The sequence below is a fragment of the Pinus tabuliformis genome, chromosome 1_2 (assembly GCF_031772625.1).
Source record: "Pinus tabuliformis cultivar Carrire ecotype Pingquan chromosome 1_2, CPIR1, whole genome shotgun sequence".
NCBI lineage: Eukaryota > Viridiplantae > Streptophyta > Pinopsida > Pinales > Pinaceae > Pinus > Pinus tabuliformis.
This window is the reverse complement of record NC_142298.1, coordinates 1303575227-1303596105: the sequence shown is the minus strand read 5'-3', so window position 1 is coordinate 1303596105 and position 20879 is coordinate 1303575227. Positions and strand designations below refer to the sequence as shown.

The following is a 20879-nucleotide window of genomic DNA, read 5'->3' as shown; positions in this document are numbered from 1 at the left end:
AGGGGTTGTACTACTATGGGTCGTTGACACGTAGTGGTCAACAAGACTAAATAGGGAAATTTTCTTCTATATCTTTTTATTGTGAGATTGGGGAAATTAGTAAAAGTCAACTTGTGAAATCAAACTAGATTGTCCTAGTGTTGGATCTCCTTGCGACGCACTAACTTGTGAAATCAGGGGAGTGCACGAAGCCTTAGCTTCCTCCTATTGGATCTCCTTGCAGCCTTCTTTAACCCAACGAGGATAAGGTTGGAAGAGGACACAAACCTTAGTTAGACTTAATTTATTGCAATCACATATTTCATGTTGTGCACTCACACACTAAACTAACCTAAGTCCAAGTGAAATCTAATTTAACTAAAATCAACCAAGAACATTTCACAGCATTTGGTACTTGGTCATTTTTGCAATTGCCACATTTATTTTCAAAGCACATTTACTTTGGGGCATTTTCATTTCTGAGCTCAAGTACTCTCATTTCCAAGCAATCATCTTTCGTTTACTTTTGCATTTTCAATTTCCAAGTATTTACGTTTCAAGCACTTTACTTTCAAGCAATTGTCGCTTAGAGCATTCAAGTACTCTTTATTTGGCACTAATCTCTACTTGCTACATCTTTTGCTTTGAGAGTATTTCATTCATTGATTATCATTGCTATATCTCTTGTTTATGAATGATTATGGTCATTTATGCTCAAGGATTTTATTTACATGCTTTGATGTAACATGTTGTAATATACATATTGATGGTTGAATGTGTCTTGGTCAATCTTAATCAACTCCTACAACAAATATTTCTTATTTGCTAAAGCTTGTTAAGCCTTAGTAGCCTCATAGGGTCCACCCATCTAGCTGCTCAAAACAAGACTTGCCCCCAAGGCCACACCAAGTGGATTAAAGATATCTCCACATTAGCCCAGGTGTGGATTTAGGCGACAACTTCCCCCAAAAGCGAGAGATTATTTGAGAGGTCAAAAGTCACCTCCACATTTCTTTAACATGTATATACACCTTAAAAAAATAGCATCCCAAGTGAGTTTTAACTTTTATCATGTATATATATTAGGACCTGTATCTCTAACCCCTAAGTAAACCCAATGCTGTAAAGATTTGAGATCAGTAGCCATACTATCACAATAAATTTAAGTTGTTAAGTTGCACATTTGAGCATCATGAAGATAACATAAAAAGAAATATAGGACTAACATACATGAATCTAACCTCACATGTAGATACATCTTCCACATTAAAGTCAAAAGGTATTCCATAGCTATAATAATGAACACACACAGATGTATATATATATATGGATGGTGCAACAAAACTATGCTCAGAAATTATAATATATTTCAGTGCTATTTTTCTTTTAACATGAAATACAAACTAGCCCCTGTGTACCAACAACATCAGATGAGAAACCTTGACGACAGGTTGACCCATTACCTTCAATAGCCTTTCTTTCCAGTCTACAGATACATTCAGTATGAGATTTGGAATAAAAGGAACTAAGGAAACAACGTGCTTTTCAGAAAACCGTTTTGAGTATGCTGGCAGCATCTGCAAAGTGAATACAAAAACGCCATCAGAAAACACTGCCACTTCTTAACCAAACAAATAAAGTTACGGTTTACCCCAAAGTATATTTATTATATTGCGCAATATTACAGAGTAAGGAAATATAATACCAAGTGGTTAAAAACGTTATTATACTTGACAGACATCTGCCCCATAGCTTTATGTTTGGCATGTAATTAATAACACTTTCAACGTCTGTATCCCAATTAGACACATCAGCCTTAAAGATGCAACATAAATATCCAATAAAAATTTAATAGCAAATCCAGCATCTTTCGAAAAGCATACAATTCTGAGGTAAATTCTTGTTTATTTTTTAAGATTTGGGTGTTGGATCAGTCTATTCTCCTTCAAAAGAGGAGGATACAGGAATGCAAGCATTAACTTGAGCAATCAACAAGAAGACATTCTCAAAATGTCATATCTGAACAGTCAAAATAGAAAACAGTGATATTGCAACTTTTGTTTACTACAAGATATATTACAACTTTTGCTTACTACAAGATACATGTCTATATGTCCCTAAACCTATGGCTAAGCTATAGAAGTTTAAAACACCTAGATGTACATATCCTTAAAACTATATAACACCTAAAGTATTTTAGCTTAAAAGAAGCACTCGAATTATTACATCACATCAAGGGATTCAACTATCAAGTCTGTGCAGGATAAAGAATTAAAGGAGAATACTAGCTTCTGCCTTCAATAGGATACCATAGGAAAAATACATTATCTGTGAGGATTTCAAAGTGTTGACTAAAAATACTCATGATGCATGGACTTTGGAGAGGATTCCCACTTACAGAGTTATGCAGCCAAGTCCTATAGCAATGCACACAATTGTGAGAGACCACTTACCACTTAGAAGCTAAAGTATCAATAAATTAAAATCCAACTGAGATATTTTCTTACCTGTGCCTCTTAGATCCATGGTTTTTAAATTCAACAAAAATGGAAAGGATCATAGTTTTCAGAACCAGCCAGTTAAGTTCCAAACTACCTAGTTCAAAAATCAAACCATTCCAAAACCAGTACGCACCAGCCCTTGTTGGATGGTGTTGTCATTGATGTCAACCCATGGAGTTGACTGGGTTTGACTTTGACCAAAAACACCGGCCATTGATGTCAAATGGTTAATGAACGCTTCTTAGTAATTGTTGGATTACATCAAGATGGCAGTTATACTATTGGATGGTTGAAAACCCAAGTCCTAGGGTTTGGATTCCGTGGACTGAGGATATACCCCGACTTTGTCAAGGGTTTTTGATAGGTCAAATCATTGAGTTTGGGTTGGAGATATATGTCATTAGATTCTCGTCAAAAAGATGTTTCTGTTGATATGTGGTATGCCCTGAGAGGTCTCCTGATTTGAGAGATATTCACAATTGAAGTTGGTGACCTTAGTTTCTGGGCTAAAAACCCCAAGGGGTAGTGACATGACACCTCCTCCTATGGTTGCCAACATATGACATTGTCTATCACTGTAATCTCACCCCATATAAGTTACATACTATGTTGCATGGATTCCCAAACCCGTCCTAGGTTCTCGTGCCCTAGTACCAGATTTGGGTTTGGGTGCTTCTGAGAAGAACCCATAAGAACCGGGTTCTTCTATGAAGAATCGGGTTCTTCATTAAAAAAAATTGGGTTCTTTTGTCTTGACGGGTACGGAGAACCCTGATGATGGGTACTTGGAACCCCAAAATTGGGTTCTTTTGGGTTAATGAGTTTTTATTTTTATTTTTTAATAATTTAATGGGCTTCCCTTGAATTGGGCTCAAAGAAGGCAGAGAACTTAGTGTACGCTCATAGCACAATTCATCTCATATCTCGAAAAGACCCTGGATACAAGGAGTGTCCTTTCAAGAGATGGGACCAATACACAACGATGATATGTGTGTGGACAAGGAGATACAACCAGATGGCCTTATTGAGCTACCTCCAGTTGCTATGGATGAGCAAGAGCAGCCTCAAGATGAGAGTGATCCCTACGTGGAGACCATGTTAACTGAAGATCTGAGTGATGCTGATGACATGGCTTGAGGAAGCCATTGTTCACTATTAGAAATTTTTGTTTTAGTATTTTAAAATTTCCCAGTTCTTGTTTGGAGATGCCTTAAGACAAATTTTGGATGTAGTATGACAATGAACATATATCATGATTCTTATTAATATGTAAACTCCAATTTGCACTTAATATCAGACTAGAAATTATGAAACTGTGAATGTTGAATGTTCAATGATGTGCATGTTTAAATATTTAAAGTTTAAATCATAAATATTTTAGTTTTCTTGTTTAAAGTTGAAAAATATACAAATTCATATATATTATTTATAAAATATAATATTTATATATATATATATATATATATATATATATAGATATATATATATACCCCCTACGAACCCATGCACCCTGTTTCGAAAAATGATGTACCCGTCCCCATCCCCGCACCTGTACCCATCCTCGAACCCAAGTTTCCTGGCAACATAGATTACATAACTTCAAAAACCAAAGACAATAAATCAATCATTGACTTAATACACTCATCTGTCACCTACAAAACACACCAAAGAGGATTAGTGTACAATTACTTGGAATTTAATAAACAAGTTATTAACAATTACTAAATTAAATTACATTTATTAAACATCTAACTTAAGGAATAACATCAAACTACCTTCACTCACAAGGAGTTTCCCTTCCTTGATTTACGTGTGATGTAATCATTTTAATGGCAGCATTTACAAGTCTGATACTCTGATCTAATCCTTTTAATGGCAGCATTAAGTTACAAGGCTTACAAAATCATTTTCTTAATAATTAAAGCCCTGTAACGTCTACCTTAAAACCCCTTCCTAAGTTCTCCAACGGTCACTTAGAAGGCCCTCCTAAACTGAAGACAAATCTATATAAGGGAGACCTATTCACTCTCAAGACATGTCATATCTCAATGATTTTTCTTGTGACTAGCTCTGAAATATATTCCCGGTAAAGACAGCGAAGGTATTTTATGAACAGGACAGCATCTAGGGCTCTCAATATCTGAACATAACAGCCTAAATTGAAGGTAAATTTTTCTTTGTTTTTTGTCTTGATTTTACTTTGAATTATGATTCTCTGGGGAAAAAAAATTTGCAACTGGAAACCTTATCATCATGCACGTTAACTATGCATGACATATCTTTGAAATAGCTCTGAAATAACTCAGACCTGTGGATCTAAAGGGAGGACGATATTCTAGAAGGGTTTATATTTTTTTGGTATTTGGTGGTTCGTTGGGAATTTCTTTTCCAGGTTCAAGTAGGCACTTCGTCCTCTCTCTTACAGGCTAAATTGAAGGACTGGACCAAGCTCCAAGAATACTCCAAAACAGTGAAATTTTTCCTTGTTGAAATTTGTATGGAAATTGTTAAAAACAGCTCTTTAGGGCACAGGGTTGTCACCTAGGGCTTCATAGCTCTGAAATCGTGTTCCTTCAATGTACCTAACCTCAAACAGCACCTTGGTTAGCATGTTTCTGACTTTGACTACTACAGAATTAACAAGACTGCAAGTGATCTAGATTATTGACTTCACAACGACCATAACAGTTGACAATTTGACCTTAACTTGACATTCACCATTAAGACACTCAGACCTAGACATAACAAGTGTGTTGACACAATGACCATTGATATGACAAAGACCTATATTATGTGTATTATAGCAATGGCATTTAGTATAATAGTTCTTATCACTTTCTAAACAATGAAATCTCATAATGATGTAACATTCACGTAATGATTAGTGACTGGGCAGACTTGTGTTTTTCTTGAGAATCTATCACTTAACATGACTTAGCAATCTTTTGAGCAAAACATTGCTCTTGTTACCTTAATCACCGAGGACGTGACAGTAGTTCTATATCTGATCTATGACAGTTTGTCAGCGTGCATTAACTAAGTCTATTGAATGCAATAGATAAGCACCTTATAAACTTGACTGGCAACATGACAATTGCTTGATACCTTAACATGACAAGTAATATGACTATGTGTAATGGACAGCAAAGTAGTTGTGAACAAGTTTGTGTGACTGTTTGTATTCTCTATTCCTTTTGATGGCAGTAATGAGACTGTAATTTCTTATACAGTGAGAAGATAATCCACAGCAAGAATAATACATAAACTTTGACTTAACATAATTACATGACTTTGACAGTTGCTTAACATAACGATACCTTGATTATGAAGTAAGACAGGATTGACTTAGTGAACATTCTATGAAGTTTGACTTTGAAGTTTGACTTTAGTGCAACATGATAGTAATACATAAACATGACTTTCAGTTGCTACATTAATTGATTTGGATAAGAATTAACAATGACACATGGTTTGGAACAATGAGTTTACATCTAGTTGACAAGTGTCTTTGACTATACTTGACTAAGCCTCTATATGACCATGTTGTATTGCAAGTGTTATTTTTTTCACACCTAGATAAAACATTGACCTTGAATTGAAACCTAACTTTGGCATGACTAATTGACTTGACTCAGATTAAGAAACATTGACATATTCCATTGATGACCATGGGTATGACCTAGGAATTTGGGTACAATGACACAATTCTAACCTTGCAGGGCAGCAGGTCTTGAAGACATTATCATTCAGTTGTACAACATATTGATGTGAAGATGGATAGCAGGATTTGATCAGCTGAGCAGAAGTGTTTACACGTATGTCGTAGCTCTCCGAGGGCAAAGCTTGAGAGCATTGGTTGCAGGCCATAGGGATGACCTGACGCACCTTGGTTTGTGCCATCATTTGATAGCAGTGCTAGATGGTTGGAACAGTGAACCAGTGTGAAGTATGATTGTCTGCATATGAGCCTTGATGCTTGTTTATTCGTGACGTGTAGTGGTAGCCAATGTTTTGAGCTCTTGTTGTTGAGTAGTGATCAGATATGCAGTGATCTATGTGTGCAGTGACATTGATGTGCAGTTGAGCAGTAACAGTGATATGCAGTTGAGCACTGACTTTAATGTGCAGCGTTGTGCAGTGATCAGTGGCTACCAAGATTTGACAGATATACAACATCTTCCTCACATTTATTCTACATTGATTCAGAGTACAGAGGATCCAGTGTGAAAATTGTGAAACATGATCTACCGACTCTTCTGGGTGATTGGAGTCACCTTCAGGCTGTGCCCTGAGAACACTTCAGGGCAGTAGGGTGGTGCTAGGGCAAGTTGTGACTTGCACAGGGCATTGTGGCATCCATTCAGTTGTGGCTAATAAACTAACAGGGCAGCGAAGCATCCTTTCCAACAGCAGTTGTTAAATAGAGTGTTGGTACACTCATCAAGTTGTGCCCTAGTCTACAGGGAATTGGGGTGTCCTTCTGGTTGCAACAGGGTATTAGGGTCTAGTAGCGTCCTACAGGTTATAACCTGTGAATTAGGGGGTTGACACATCCCTCAGTTGTAGCTGAAATCTTGATGTAATCAATTTTCTTTTAACAGGGAGAAGACAATTACTAAAGGAGTGTTCGGTGGTTTTTGACCCGGAGGGGGTTTTCCACCAAAAAATCAGTGTCCTTTGTTTTATCTTTCTACATTGTTGTATGGTGTTCTCTATTGTTGATTATTGTTTATGATCATCTGAAAAAGAACAATAATAATAACTGAAAATTAACTAATGCTCTGAAAAGGATTAAAAAAGTGCTAATTGCTACGAAATATTGATTCACCCCCTCAGTGTTTCCAACAGCGCTCTGAACTGGTTTGGAATTGGTTGATCCGAACTTAAATAGGAACGCAACAAATTATAGATATAACCATAAATACAAATATGCACCATAAATAAAACCTCATTTATTTAATATCAAATACTGAAATATGCTTACAAACATAATGGAAATAAGACTAGCTCAGGCGGTGGTAGCTTATCTCTAAGAAAAGATGTGGTAGATACATGCCTCTGAATTGTGTTACAATGAGACTCAAAAGACTATTTATTATTGAGAAACAATGGAAAAACCTAAACGTCCAAAAACCTAAACCTAGGAGATGAAGTGCCAAAACTATGGGCCCCGTTTGGGGAAATTGGTACATCAACTTCCCAGGGTCGTAACTTTTGCATACGATCTTTGTTTGACACGCACAATAAATCGTTAGATGGATCTATCTGAGGACTACAACTTTCGAGTGGCAAACATCGGTTAAGGCCCCGTGTTTGCTCCGCTTTTCCCAAAAAAACGGCGTTTAGGGCCTCAAAACGGCGCTTAAAGTTCAAATCCCGAAAAACTGCCAAAAATAGTAAATTGTGCTACAATTAAGGAAACTGAAAAACTGAAAGAGACAGTGATGGGGGTCCAAGTGGAATAGGCGAGTGGCCACCAACATCCACCTGGATCAGTCCTCCCCCCTTAGGAAGCAATGGTCCCCATTGCGTTGAGTGCCTCCATGAGATGGGGAAACTTCTGCTGAACTTGGTCCCTGGTGAGCCACTTGCCTTGGTGCAGGAGTTGGCCAATTTTGACAACCCAATATAGTTGGATCTTTTGTTGGTGAGTGTTCTTGGTCTGTGTGTCCATAATTCGATCAGTTGTGGCCTGTTCCATGCAATCTGGGTTTAACTCTGTTGGTGTGATTTGTTCTACAATGTTTGATGTATTTAGTAATGGTGGGAAGTATGGTCTAAGGCGGTCCACATTGAACACTAGGTGCAGGCCAAGGAATGAGGGAATGTTGAGCTCAAAAACATTGTCTCTCACAGCATTGGTAATGGTGTAAGGACCATATCGGAGTAGTCTGAGCTTCCGATGGGCTCTGGTAAGGCATTCTTTCTACAAATGCAACCAAACTTTGTCACCCACCGAAACTTGTGTGGCACGCGATGTTGATCATGTCACTGCTTGTACTTGGCATTTGACTTCTCCAAGATGTCGCGAACCTGCCGGCAGAAGTGTTGGATGCGTTAAATAAATCTGGTCACTTTATTAGCCTCGGAAAATACATATGAGGATTATGTTTGTGTAGTCGCATGAGGCATGACAACATCAATCAGACCCAATGGTTTTAATCCTAGACCGACTTGAAAGGGACTATGACTAGTCGAGTTATGGAGAGCTTTGTTATAATTGTGTTGCACATATGGAAGACTCTCATCCCAGGTTCATGGATGCTTGGAGTTGTACATGCGAAGTATGTGCATTAATATCATATTGACGACCTCCGTCTAGCCATAAGTCTGGAGATGGAAGGCAGTTGACTTGGTGAGCTTAGTGTCCAATAGTGTCAAGAGGTTTGACCAGAATGTGCTCAAGAACCTGCTATCCCGATCTAATATAATAGTATGAGGGATCCCAAAATGCACCCATACTCATTAAAAGAAGAGTTTCGCAGTGTCCTCTGTTGTGATACTCTTCTTGTTGGCCACCAATATAGCCATCTTAGAAAATATGTCCACGACCACAAATACACAGTCATTACCATGCTTGGTAGAAGGGAGGCCAGACATATAGTCCATGGAGATGGATTCCCACGGTTGGTTGGGAGTAGGCAGAGGAGTGTACAGGCCTTGCTTCTTGATGGTTGGCTTGGCGATGGCGCAGGCAGTGCAGGATCTGATATATTTCCCAACATCCAATCGGAGTTTGGGCCAATAGAAGTACTTTTGTAGTTTCAGCTATGAAAGGAAAGCAAGGTATGGTTTCAGCTATATCAATACTTTCAATGCTGTTAATGGTTTTATTATTGTTTAGTGGTGCCTGGATATTAGCAGAAAATATGAATGTAGATGTGGGTGAAAAAGGACTTGATATATTCTGCAGTTTGTGTGTTTTGCTGATGATTGCATGGATGAGTAAAGTGTACAGATTCAGAACAAGGTGGAAAGATACCGGCCAAATGGGAAAATGGAACCCACATTTGTTTTATGGAACTTAAGCCTTTTGGTGGTCCAAAAGGTCTCAACAGGGAGGAAATGATCTGAAATTGATGAATGGATAGTCAAGGATCCAGAAAAGGCCAAAAAATCAAAGTTGTTGGATGCAAGTGAAATCAGCACCGTGGCGTAATGCTCAGAAAAACGATCGCAATGCAACTTGCACGAATGCATTTGGACTCCGAATGAAAGAGAAAGAGCTCGTTGAAGTTTGTGGGTCAGCAGGTAAAACTCGTATAAGTTTGTGGCTCAGCAAGTAAATGAGGCCTTGCAGGGCAAGTAGCAACTCCATAGTTTGACGTGACAGTCAACAAGTCAAAGTCAACTCCAGTTTGGGTGCAGATCTTCATTACATGGTGAAGGTATCAAGTCTCATAGCACAAACATGGTTTATGAAATATATAATGTGGTGTAAAGAAACCATATATTAAAACATGTTATGGTATTAAATTCATACCTTTGCTTTATACATCTGCCATTATATTAATCCGCCAACTATAATATACATCCTCCGCCATATTAATTATACATACCACCTTCGTTATAACTAACCCCGCCATACCAAAACCTCCGCTCCGCCAAATCATATGCTAACCAACCTTATCCACTATTAGCCATACCTCCGCCAACGTATATATGGTTATAATAAATGTTATGTCATGTTTAAAGTATATGGTTGGGAGGAGCAGGTCTGAAGGTTTGCCATATGGTTAATTTGCCACCGAAACATTAAAACCCAATGTATATGTTATATATTGTATGCGGTGGAGTGACAAGGATTATATGCATATGGTTGTGATATATGGTTTGGGTTTGTTTGAATAAGGATAGGGTGAGATTAATGTGGAGCGATAAGGGTTATTAATGGAATATTGTTTTGGAGTGATAAGGTTTATTAACGAAATATTGTTATGGAGGGATGTATTTGGTTAGCCAAAAAAAATTATATATATGTGGTAATGTAATGCTAAGGGGGAGATAGGGATAGAAGAGTTGTGACATTTTTGTGCAGCAAAGAAGAGCTTCACCGTAGCTTTGAAGACTTGGAGGCGAAATTTTGCAGGCTTATTCCAGAAGTTGTAGGAGGTTTTTTTCTAAGCCGTCAGTTGCGTCAGAATTCTGGGGTCGAGCAGAACTCAGCTGGACCAATTAGAGATCTTGTTTATGTAACTTTGATGTATTTTATTGGCTTTGAAGTTCTAATATAAAGGCTTCCCCGTTGAAGACCAGGGCCCAGAGATGTAGGCTTGAAGATAGCCGAACTCCGTTAACAATCTCTTGTGTCGCTTTTATTTTCATGTTTTGTTGTTCAATTTGCTGCAAATTTCTTATCAGTTCTTCATGCCTATGTGTTTAATGGTGTTTTTAAGAATCATGCATTAACACTATTTTAACCAATGTTGCGAACATCTCGATAACATCTCAATTTTATCACGAAATCACGATTTTTTGGCCTATCCGATGTTTTCCGATTTTTACGAATTTTTCCCATTTCTTACGATTTTTTGGTTTTTTGGACCCTTGTCGATTATATCCCGATGCCAATGTTCGCAACATTGATTTTAATAAAAAGTAAATCACATTTCAATTAAATATCTTTCAGGGGATCATTTGGTATCAGAGCAAGTTGTTGATAGTTGTGATTTGAAGTGTGCTAGATCACCAGGATCAAATCCAAGCTCGGTGAAGGAGAACTTGTTAAAGGAGATCCAGAATGGCTCGAGAAGAAGGACAACTCGACGAGGAGAGATGGTTGAAGAGGGAAGCGGTGATCATCCATTTGAATCTGATGCGAGTTTCATGGATGCTTTCATGACCTTGCAAGCTATGGTCGAAGAAATGTATCGAGAGTTTAAGAAAGCAAAAGGTGAAGACGCAAAATCTAAAGACAAAGAAGGACAACCATCACAATCTAGAAAAGAAGATGAAAGCAATCAAAAAGGCCCTATCACTTCTCTCTTGACTCCATCTGAAACTTCGAAACCGTTGTTGAAACTCGATGTTAAGTTCAAGTTACCCATGTACAATGGAGAAGTTGATGCCGAGAAGCTTGACAACTGGGTCAGGCAAATGGAGGTATATTGTAGCGTGCAACGGATCACTGAAGGTGAAGTCAAAACCAGACTAGCATCGCTTTGTTTAGCAGGCACAACATTGATCTGGTGGCAAAATAAGTTACAGAAAGGTACTCAGCATATCGGTAAGATTTTTCCATCATGGTTTGTGTTGATTTGTGGTAGCATCGGATGTGCTCTAGCCACGAAATTTGGTGGAGAGGTTGGGGCACATGAGATCCCCAATACCTAAAAAGGGTTTGGGTAGATTCTAAACAGCTCAGGAGATATTAAAATAATTAATATTTTTAATGGAGTCCCTAAGTCTAAACTTAGGGAAAATAAAATATTAATGTGTATTAATATGAATCTATGTTAGAATGGTCCAAAAAACATGGATCAAGCCAAATCTAATCTTAGCTGTTGATTAGGGACTTAATGTCGGCCATTGAGATGTCAACAGGAAAAGAATAAGAGGAGGCTTGAGGGTCACTTCGAGAATACACAGAGTGATTAGTCATTCTATTCTCTAGAGCAAGGTTTGCTAAGAGAGATAGAATCAATCATTGGAAAGCAACTGAGGGGCATTGAGTACAGAGAGACTGAGAGGCAGAGATAGTGTTAGGATAGCAGCACAGCAGCCAGAGAGAAAGACGCATGAGCAGCTAGTGCTCACGCAGGGCCACGCAGAGGCAACTAAGTGTTGCGCAAAGCACTAGAGAGGCCAGCGTAGCTGACGCAGAGGCTCACAGAGCTGACACAGGGCCTCCTGGGGCTAACGCAGGGCCAGCGCTGGGCTAAGAGAGGCTGACGCAGTCCAGATTGGGCACACGCTGGGGTTTTTGGGGCAGATTGGTGCTGAGTCGCTGCCGAAAGGATTATTCAAGGTTTCAACCAGTAGATTTGTCAGAAACTAAGAGGTATTACTGCCAAGGAAATTCTTTCTTGGGTAAGCCAGTTTCAGCACCCAGATTGTACTCTAATATTGCTTAATAAGAAAACCCTCAGATAGTTGCATCGGTTTCCCACATTGGGTTTTTCCGGGGACATTAGTCCAAAAATAATGGTGTCATATGGTGTGTTTGTTCTTGTTTCTTTTAGTTGTTGATATGTAATATGTTGAGCATGCACTAGTGTTTATTTTCAGTAATTACATCGTAAATAACTTGTTAAGGAAAATAACAAGTAGGTAGGAATAAATCAGATAAAGTGCATCGAGGATTTCTAACTAAGTAAACTTAGAAACTTCAACAATTTGATTTTATTATTGCACTTAGAAAGCAATTATGTCCATTGGGATATAAGGAAAAAGATTTAATAGAATGGCAAGGACTAAAAGTTAGGAAAAGCCATTCAGTGCAGGAATATACAGATGAGTTTCGTAAGAAGGCCTTGCAGCTAAATATTCCTTTGTATACTCAAGAAACTATAATGAAATACATACAAGGATTACTTGAGTATGTTCGCAATATTGTATTTATGTTCACTCCTACTAACTTGGATGAAGTGGCGGTACAAGAAACTTACATTGAAGCAGGTAAGTTGGCAGTTGGGGTATCATCAGAATCGACAACCAGAATGGAGAGCAAGGGAAAAGGGAAAGCGACGAAAGAAAACATCACCAAGAAGGAGGTTGAAAATCTCTCTTGTAAGAATTCCAAGAAAGAGGACCATGATGAGGATCACTGTTGGCAATTGCATCCTGAAATGAAACCAAAGTGGACCAGAAAAGGGAAGCAAAAGGTTGCGGCAACAACGAAATTGATAGACCTAGGGTCAAATTCAAGTGACGAGACGCAAATCACATTGTTGGTTATGAACGGTAAATTTGAAGAAGGTAATGATTCTAACAGTTCCAGAAGCAAGTTATTTCATATGAGGGTTGTTATGAAACATACAAAGATCGACACATTACTAGATAGTGGATCTCAAGCTAACCTAATTTCAGAAAACGTGGTTAAGCAAATGGGATTGAAAACCATAAAGCATCGTAAACCATATACTTTAATTTGGATGAGAAGAAATCATAAATTACGAGCAATTGAGCAATGCATGTAACCGTTTGCAATAAATTCTCTATTGAAGGATAAGGTGATGTGTGATGTGGTAAAACTAGATACATGTGGGATGATATTGGGTAGCCCGTATTTATATGATAGAAAAGTGATCTTTTACAGGGAACAGAATCAATATTACTTGTTCAAAAAAGGAATTGAATATGTTGTACATTCTAATCACACAAAAGCAGATAAATCTCTTTTTATAGTTGAGTAGTTAAAACAAGCAGCTTATGCTATAAAATTTGTTGTTGTACAATCTAAAGAACCTAAGCAAGAGATCATTAAAATTAATCACAAACAGAAAGACATGCTTGAGGGATCTAAAATTGTACATCAACAAGAGTTGCAGCATGATAAGTTGAGTTTTGTTTCAGCTATGAAAGGAAAGCAGGGTATGGTTTCAGCTATATCAATACTTTCAATGTTGTTAATAGGTTTATTACTATTTAGTGGTGCCTGGATATTAATAGCAAATATGAATGTAAATGTGGGTGAAAAAGGAGATATATTCTGCAGTTTGTGTGTTTTGTTGACAATTGCATGTATGAGTAAAGTGTACAGGTTCATAACAAGGTGGAAAGATACCGGCCAATGGGAAAATGGAACCCACATTTGTTTTATGGAACTTAAGCCTTTTGGTGGTCCAAAAGGTCTCAGTGAGGAGGAAATGATCCGAAATTAATCAATGGATGGTCAAGGATCCAAAAAAGGCCAAAAAATCAAATTTGTTGGATGCAATCGAAATCAGCACCGTCGCGTATAGCTCGGAAAAACGATCGCAACGCAACTTGAACAAATGCATTTGGACTCCGGATGAAAGAGAAAGAGCTCGTTGAAGTTTGCGGGTCAACAGGTAAATGAGGTCTTGCAGGCCAAGTGGCAACGCCACAGTTTGACATGACAGTGAACAAGTCAAAGTCAACTCTAGTTTGGGTGCAAGTCTTCATTACATGGTGAAGGTATCAAGTCTCATAGCACAGACATGGTTTATGAAATATATAATATGTGATATAAAGAAACCATATATTAAAACATGTTATGGTATTAAATTCATACCTCCACTTTATACATCCACCATTATATTAATCTGCCAACTATAATATACATCCTCCGCCATATTCATTATTGTTAAAATTGGCAACTAAGGCCAAACTCCAAGTGGGTCATCTTATTTATGGCCGCTGATATTTTTCATGGACTCCTCTCGTCGAGAGGTGTAGGATTGATCTAATGATCATCCAATTCCGACATGTATTCATGGAGATATGAATTTATTTGTAATTCTTGATAATTTGTCAAGGTCAGCCAACAAGATAAAGTGTGTGGCACACCCCCAGCTTAACCTCAACGTTGCATATAAAGGAAGAAGACATTGTGCCTCATTTCACGATCACTCATCTCTTCATCTTCTCTCTCCTAATCTTATTGGGCCAATGTAGGAGCAGCTTCTGTCACACGTGCTAGAAGGAGGACGCATTTTCTATTTTAGGGCAGCATTGGCTTTTCTGGGCAGTGTTGACTTTTCTGGGTTGCGTTGACCAAGGTGTGGGGCTACTGGGGAATGCATTGACCAAGCTTTGACCATATCTAAACTGTGCATCGTTGTTTGGGTGTTGCGTTGACTGGTTAGGGCTGACCACAGGCTGCTGATTTGTTGACTTTTGTTTTGACCATTGACTGAGGGTTGTTTTGGACTACTGATGTTTGTTGTTGAAGATCGAGTTCTTCAAGGTTGACTAGAGATCAAATTGGAGTTGTTTGACCAGCTTTGACTTTGTTGGTTGTTGTTATATTATTGTTGATATAAAATCACATATTTGTGATATTGTACTATCTCTCTCTGTGTTGAATTATTGAAGAATATAGAAGAATTGATTAAAGGGTTTCCCCACATTTAAGTTTGTCCCTGGCTAGCCGCCACATGTCGTGTCTCTTGTTTGGCTTGTCTTCTGTCGATTTATTCATGTTCTATCAACATTTTACTTTATGTTAATGTGATTGCTAAAATGTGAATTGACATTGGGCTAAAAAAAGAACATACCATAACTTACCATGGTATCAGAGCTAAGGTGAAGACAAAGCAAGAGCAATCACTGAAGATTGTAGGAAAAAGTCTTAAGACTTCATGGGTTCCTCATCACACTTCCCCGTCGAAGACAAGCTCCATGAGAAGTTTGACTATCACGAATGGAAGATGTATCTTGATCTGACATTGAAAGAGCAGGAAGTGTTGGACTATGTGAAAGGCAGAATTGCGTAGCCTCCATCAAATGCATCGGCTACTACAAGGAACAAGTACACTAAGGGTGAAGTCAAAGCAAAGAAGATCATCCGAGACTCTATTGACAAGCACCTTGTGGCCTACGTTTCTGAGCCGAACACCTCCAAGGAGGTCTACGATAGACTGGTAAGCTTGTTTAAAGTCAATGATGCAAATCAAGTTTTGTTCCTCAAAAATAAGCCGAAGGAAATTAAGAAGGGCAAAGACGAGGATATGCAATCCTACTTCTTAAGGATCACTAAGATCAACAATGACCTCCTATCAATTGGAGAAGTCATTTCTGACAGGGAACTGGCTATCACTACTCTTGGAGGGCTCCCATCCGAATCGTATGTATTTAGAACCACTCTTCTCAACAATAATCAAATTCCGAGATTTCAGGAATTGATGGCAAGATGCATTCAAAAAGAGACAAGGATTGAAGAGCAGGAAATGCATTCATTTAAAGGAAACCCCACTGCTTTCTCCTCTCATGCTAAAAGGAAAAATAATTTTGGGTGTAAATTCAAAGGAAAGGTCGGATCGAAAGGTGGAAAGAAGGGAAGATGCTTCGCTTGTAATAAATTTGGCCACTATGCAAGGGAGTGTCCAAATAGGAAGGACACATCTCATGACGATGATCAAAATCACTCCCGGGGCAATTCCAACCACAATCAAAGGAATGGCAGGTTCAATGGAAAAGGAAAGAGGAATGTCGGAAATCAAGGAAGTGGTCAACCCTCCAAGAAGGCAAGGAACTCCAGGTATGAATCTAATGTTGTTAACAATAAGCAAGATGAATATTATCTAATATCGACCCTCTCCACTACCTCTCCTCCAGACTCATTGGGCAATTGGCTTATTGATAGTGGTGCCTCAAGGAACTTCACTGGTTACAAGGAAGCTCTCTCTAATCTGATAGAGAAGGAGATCAACTTGGAGATTATTCTTGGAGATAACTCCACCCATCCCATAAAGGGTGTAGGGAATGTTACTATTCAATTAAATCAGGGTAACACAATTCATTTGCAAGAAGTCCTATATGTATCTGATCTCAAGAAGAACTTGGTGTCCATTTCGGTAATGGGAGACAAAGGCTACAAGGTGGCCTTCATTGATGGAAAGGTACGTGTGTGGAAAAAGAATTTTAAAGATGCTTTCACTCTTGGTTTTCGAGTTGACTCTTTATATCAAGTTGGAGGAAGTCCGTTGGGTGTCATGTCTTATGACACATCTCTTCAGTCCGAACTATGGCACCGGAGGTTTGCCCACCTTCATTACAAGGCTCTACCCCATGTGAGACAAATGGTAACAGGGATGCCTGAGTACAAAATAGAGCATGAAGGTGTATGTTCGGGATGTGCCGAAGGAAAACTCAAAAGGGGACCATTCCCCTCAAGCCATAGCAAGACCTCCAACATTTTGCAGTTGGTTCACTCTGACATATCTGATATGATGCTCGTGAACTCTTTGGGAGGATATTTATATTACCTCACTTTTACAAATGATTATTCTTACAAGACTTAGATATACTTCTTGAAAAAGAAGGATGAAGTGTTCTCCTGGTTCCGTCACTTCAAAGCCTTAATCGACAATCAAACCGAGAAGAAGATCAAGATCTTAAGGACTAATAATGGCACTGAGTATGAATCCAATGAGTTCCATGACTTTTGCAAAGAGGCTGGCATTAAGAGGGAGACCACAACACCATACACTATTGAGCATAATGGTGTGGCGGAAAGGAAGAATCAAACGATTGTGGAAGTTGTTTGTGCGATGCTCCATGATCAAAGGCTTCCAAAGTTTCTATGGGCCGAAGCTATGAATACTGTCGTATATGTTCAAAACCGACGCCCTCATCAAGCATTGGATTCCAAGGCTCCGGAAGAGATGTTCACCGGTAAGAAACCTGATGTCTCTCATTTTAGAAATTTTGAAAGTCCCGTATATTTTCATGTGCCGAAAGAGAAAAGGAGTAAATTGGGTGCATCTGGAAAGAAAGGAATCTTCGTGGGCTATAGTGAAAATTCTAAGGGCTATAGAATCTATGTGGCTGGTCAAAGGGAAGTCGAGATTAGTCATGATGTCACCTTTGACGAAGATATGGCTCTTAGCAAGGTTGACAATCTTCCTATTCTAAAGAAAACTAAAGAAGCTGACACTAGGAAACCGGATGAGAAGGAAGATCAAACGATGCCCAATGTGGAAGAACCTATGGATCCTATTGATCCCCCTCCGCAAGAGCCTTCCTCTTCTAGGAAGAGGCCCTCATGGCTCAAGGGGACACTTGATGATGTCGAAGGACACAATGCACCCAGAGGGACTTTCCGTGAAAGTAAGAAGTCGACTAGGTATCAAGAATACTTGACCATTATGAGCACCATCATTCAAAATGAGCCTTCATAATTCGAAGAAGCCGTGAAGCATCAAGTAATGAAGGATGCTATGAATGAGGAATACGAATCCATCATGAAGAACGATGTTTGGGATGTGGTCCCCAGACCCGAGGACAAAATAGTTATCACCTCAAAATGGCTTTACAAAATAAAGCATGGCGCTGATGGGAGTGCTGAAAAGTATAAGGCTCACTTTGTTGCTTGAGGCTTCTCACAAAAGGAAGTGTTGACCTAGATTGTCATTGATGTCAATATGGCAATATTCTAGGAGAAGCGAAGCAAGAAGCCATGAGGAGAAACCAGAGGAAAGCTGTTAAGTTATGGTGTGTTCTATGCTTATAACAGTTTACTTCTTTTTCATATTATATTCCACCGATTAGCAATCACATGTACATAAAGTAAAGTGCAGATAGAACATTAAACGATCGACAGAAAACAAGCCAAGATAAGAGACACAAGATGTGGCGGCTAGCCAGGGACAAACCCCACAATGTGTGGGGAAACCCTTTGATCAAATCTTCTTTTATCTTCAATAATTCAGCAGAGAGAAATAGTACAATAACTCTGATTCATATCAGCAGTAGCAAACCCTAGATCAGCAGCATCAGCATTAGCGGCTTCATTATCAAACTAGGGCAGACCATATCTCACAAACCGACCGTCGGATTGACTTCATTCCACCACCAAAAGTTTCGGCTTTCAGAGGAGGTTCAAATGAACCTACAGTGCAGTTCAGATGAGGAGATCTTCTAGGCCACGCAAGTCAATCTTTACTTCTGCAGTTGCAGCTTCAGTTTCAGCAGTTTCCGGCTTCAAACTAGGGCAGTCGATATCTTGCAAACCGTTCGTCGGATTGACTTCATTCCACCACCAAAAGTTGCGGCTTTCAAAGGAGGTTCAGATGAACCTACAGCGCAGTTCCAAAGAGGAGATCTTCTAGGCCACGCAAGTCAATCTTTACTTCTGCAGTTGCAGCTTCAGTTTCAGCAGTTTCCGGCTTCAAACTAGGGCAGTCGATATCTTGCAAACCGTTCGTCGGATTGACTTCATTCCACCACCAAAAGTTGCGGCTTTCAAAGGAGGTTCAGATGAACCTACAGCGCAGTTCCAAAGAGGAGATCTTCTAGGCCACGCAAGTCAATCTTTACTTCTGCAGTTGCAGCTTCAATTTCAGCAGTTTCCGGCTTCAAACTAGGGCAGTGGATATCTTGCAAACCGTTCGTCAGATTGACTTCATTCCACCACCAAAAGTTGCGGCTTTCAAAGGAGGTTCAGATGAACCTACAGCGCAGTTCCAAAGAGGAGATCTTCTAGGCCACGCAAGTCAATCTTTACTTCTGCAGTTGCAGCTTCAGTTTCAACAACTTCCGGCTTCACATGTGTGAGAGAGAGAGACCCATTTCAGCGCAGTAGAGAAGAGACTCATATCTGCGCAGTAGAGAGAGAGAGATGTGATGAGATGAGTGAGTCCAAATGAGGAAAAGTCCTCTTATATTTATACACAACGTTGGCGGGTGAATAGATGTGACTGTTGGGCTTCTGAGCCTACATGAGTTGTAGGTCGGCTTGATAATAATTCCATAATCAAAATAAATTCATACCTCCATGAATACTTATCGGAATCGAATGATCTTTATATCAATCCTACACCTCTCGACGAGAGGAATCTAATAAAAATATTATCAGCCATGAATAAGATGACCCACATGAAGTTTTGCCCTGGTTGCCAATTTTAACAAAAGCCAAGACAGTCAAGCCATTAGAGAGAATATTGAAAGTCATAGGAGGTATCAGAGCAGAGCTATCAAAGTAGGGAAGAAGTTCATTAGAAGGAACAAAGAGGAACACGCATCAGGAGGAGAAGCCAGCAGAAGAGCAGTTAACGGAGGAGCATCGCATGTAATATATGCCAAAGCAGAACTATCGGAATCCAAAGGGAAGACCGATCAGAGGAGCAAGAGAAGCATAGAGGAAGAGTCATTTGAAACCATGAGAAGCAAAGCGCGGAGAGTCATTACTTTGTGTAACCGCGTTCAACGGTTAACAAGCGGTTTTGTAATAGTGGCAGCGGTTATCGGGCAGACGCTAGGCGGTAAGTGGTATTTAGAGGAGAGCGGCCGATTCCATTAACCGAGCAACACGTAGCACTCAGGTGGAGAGTGAAAACCCCTTTTTCGGGTGGTCATTTCTCTTGCAAGTGGCTCACCCGAAATGCATGAAGACTGTTGGATCTAGCGCGGGTTGATAGATGGCGAAGGATCAACGGACGGTTTTGTGTTGGTCGGGTGTAATATCAACCGTTAGATGGGATGGTAAGATCTATGGTGGAGCATTGATCCGAAAAAGGCAAACATCGGAAAATGTGCAAAGGCTGTAAAAAAGGCAGAAAATGTAAGTTACGCATGATTATTGTGTATTTCTATTATATAAACATTATAATAGAAATAGCGCGGATATAAGGATTTCATGTGGTTAAATTCTATATAACCAATGTTATAGAGTGGAAAGGTTATATATATATATATATATATATATATATATATATATATCGGAGAAATCACATCGGCAGGTTCTATTAAGTACCACATTGAAACCCCCGACTG

The 20879-nt window shown here is 39.1% G+C and overlaps 1 protein-coding gene across 3 annotated transcripts in view; it reads right to left on the bottom strand.

The window, feature by feature from the left end:
• LOC149211001 (uncharacterized) overlaps positions 1–20879 on the bottom strand; it is a 543418-nt gene that overhangs the window by 324789 nt on the left and 197750 nt on the right. For all 3 annotated transcript variants that reach the window (XM_089396847.1, XM_089396848.1, XM_089396849.1), the window contains one exon: positions 1443–1556. In XM_089396847.1, the coding sequence (XP_089252973.1) occupies positions 1443–1556 (114 nt within the window). The remainder of the gene's footprint in view (positions 1–1442; positions 1557–20879) is intronic.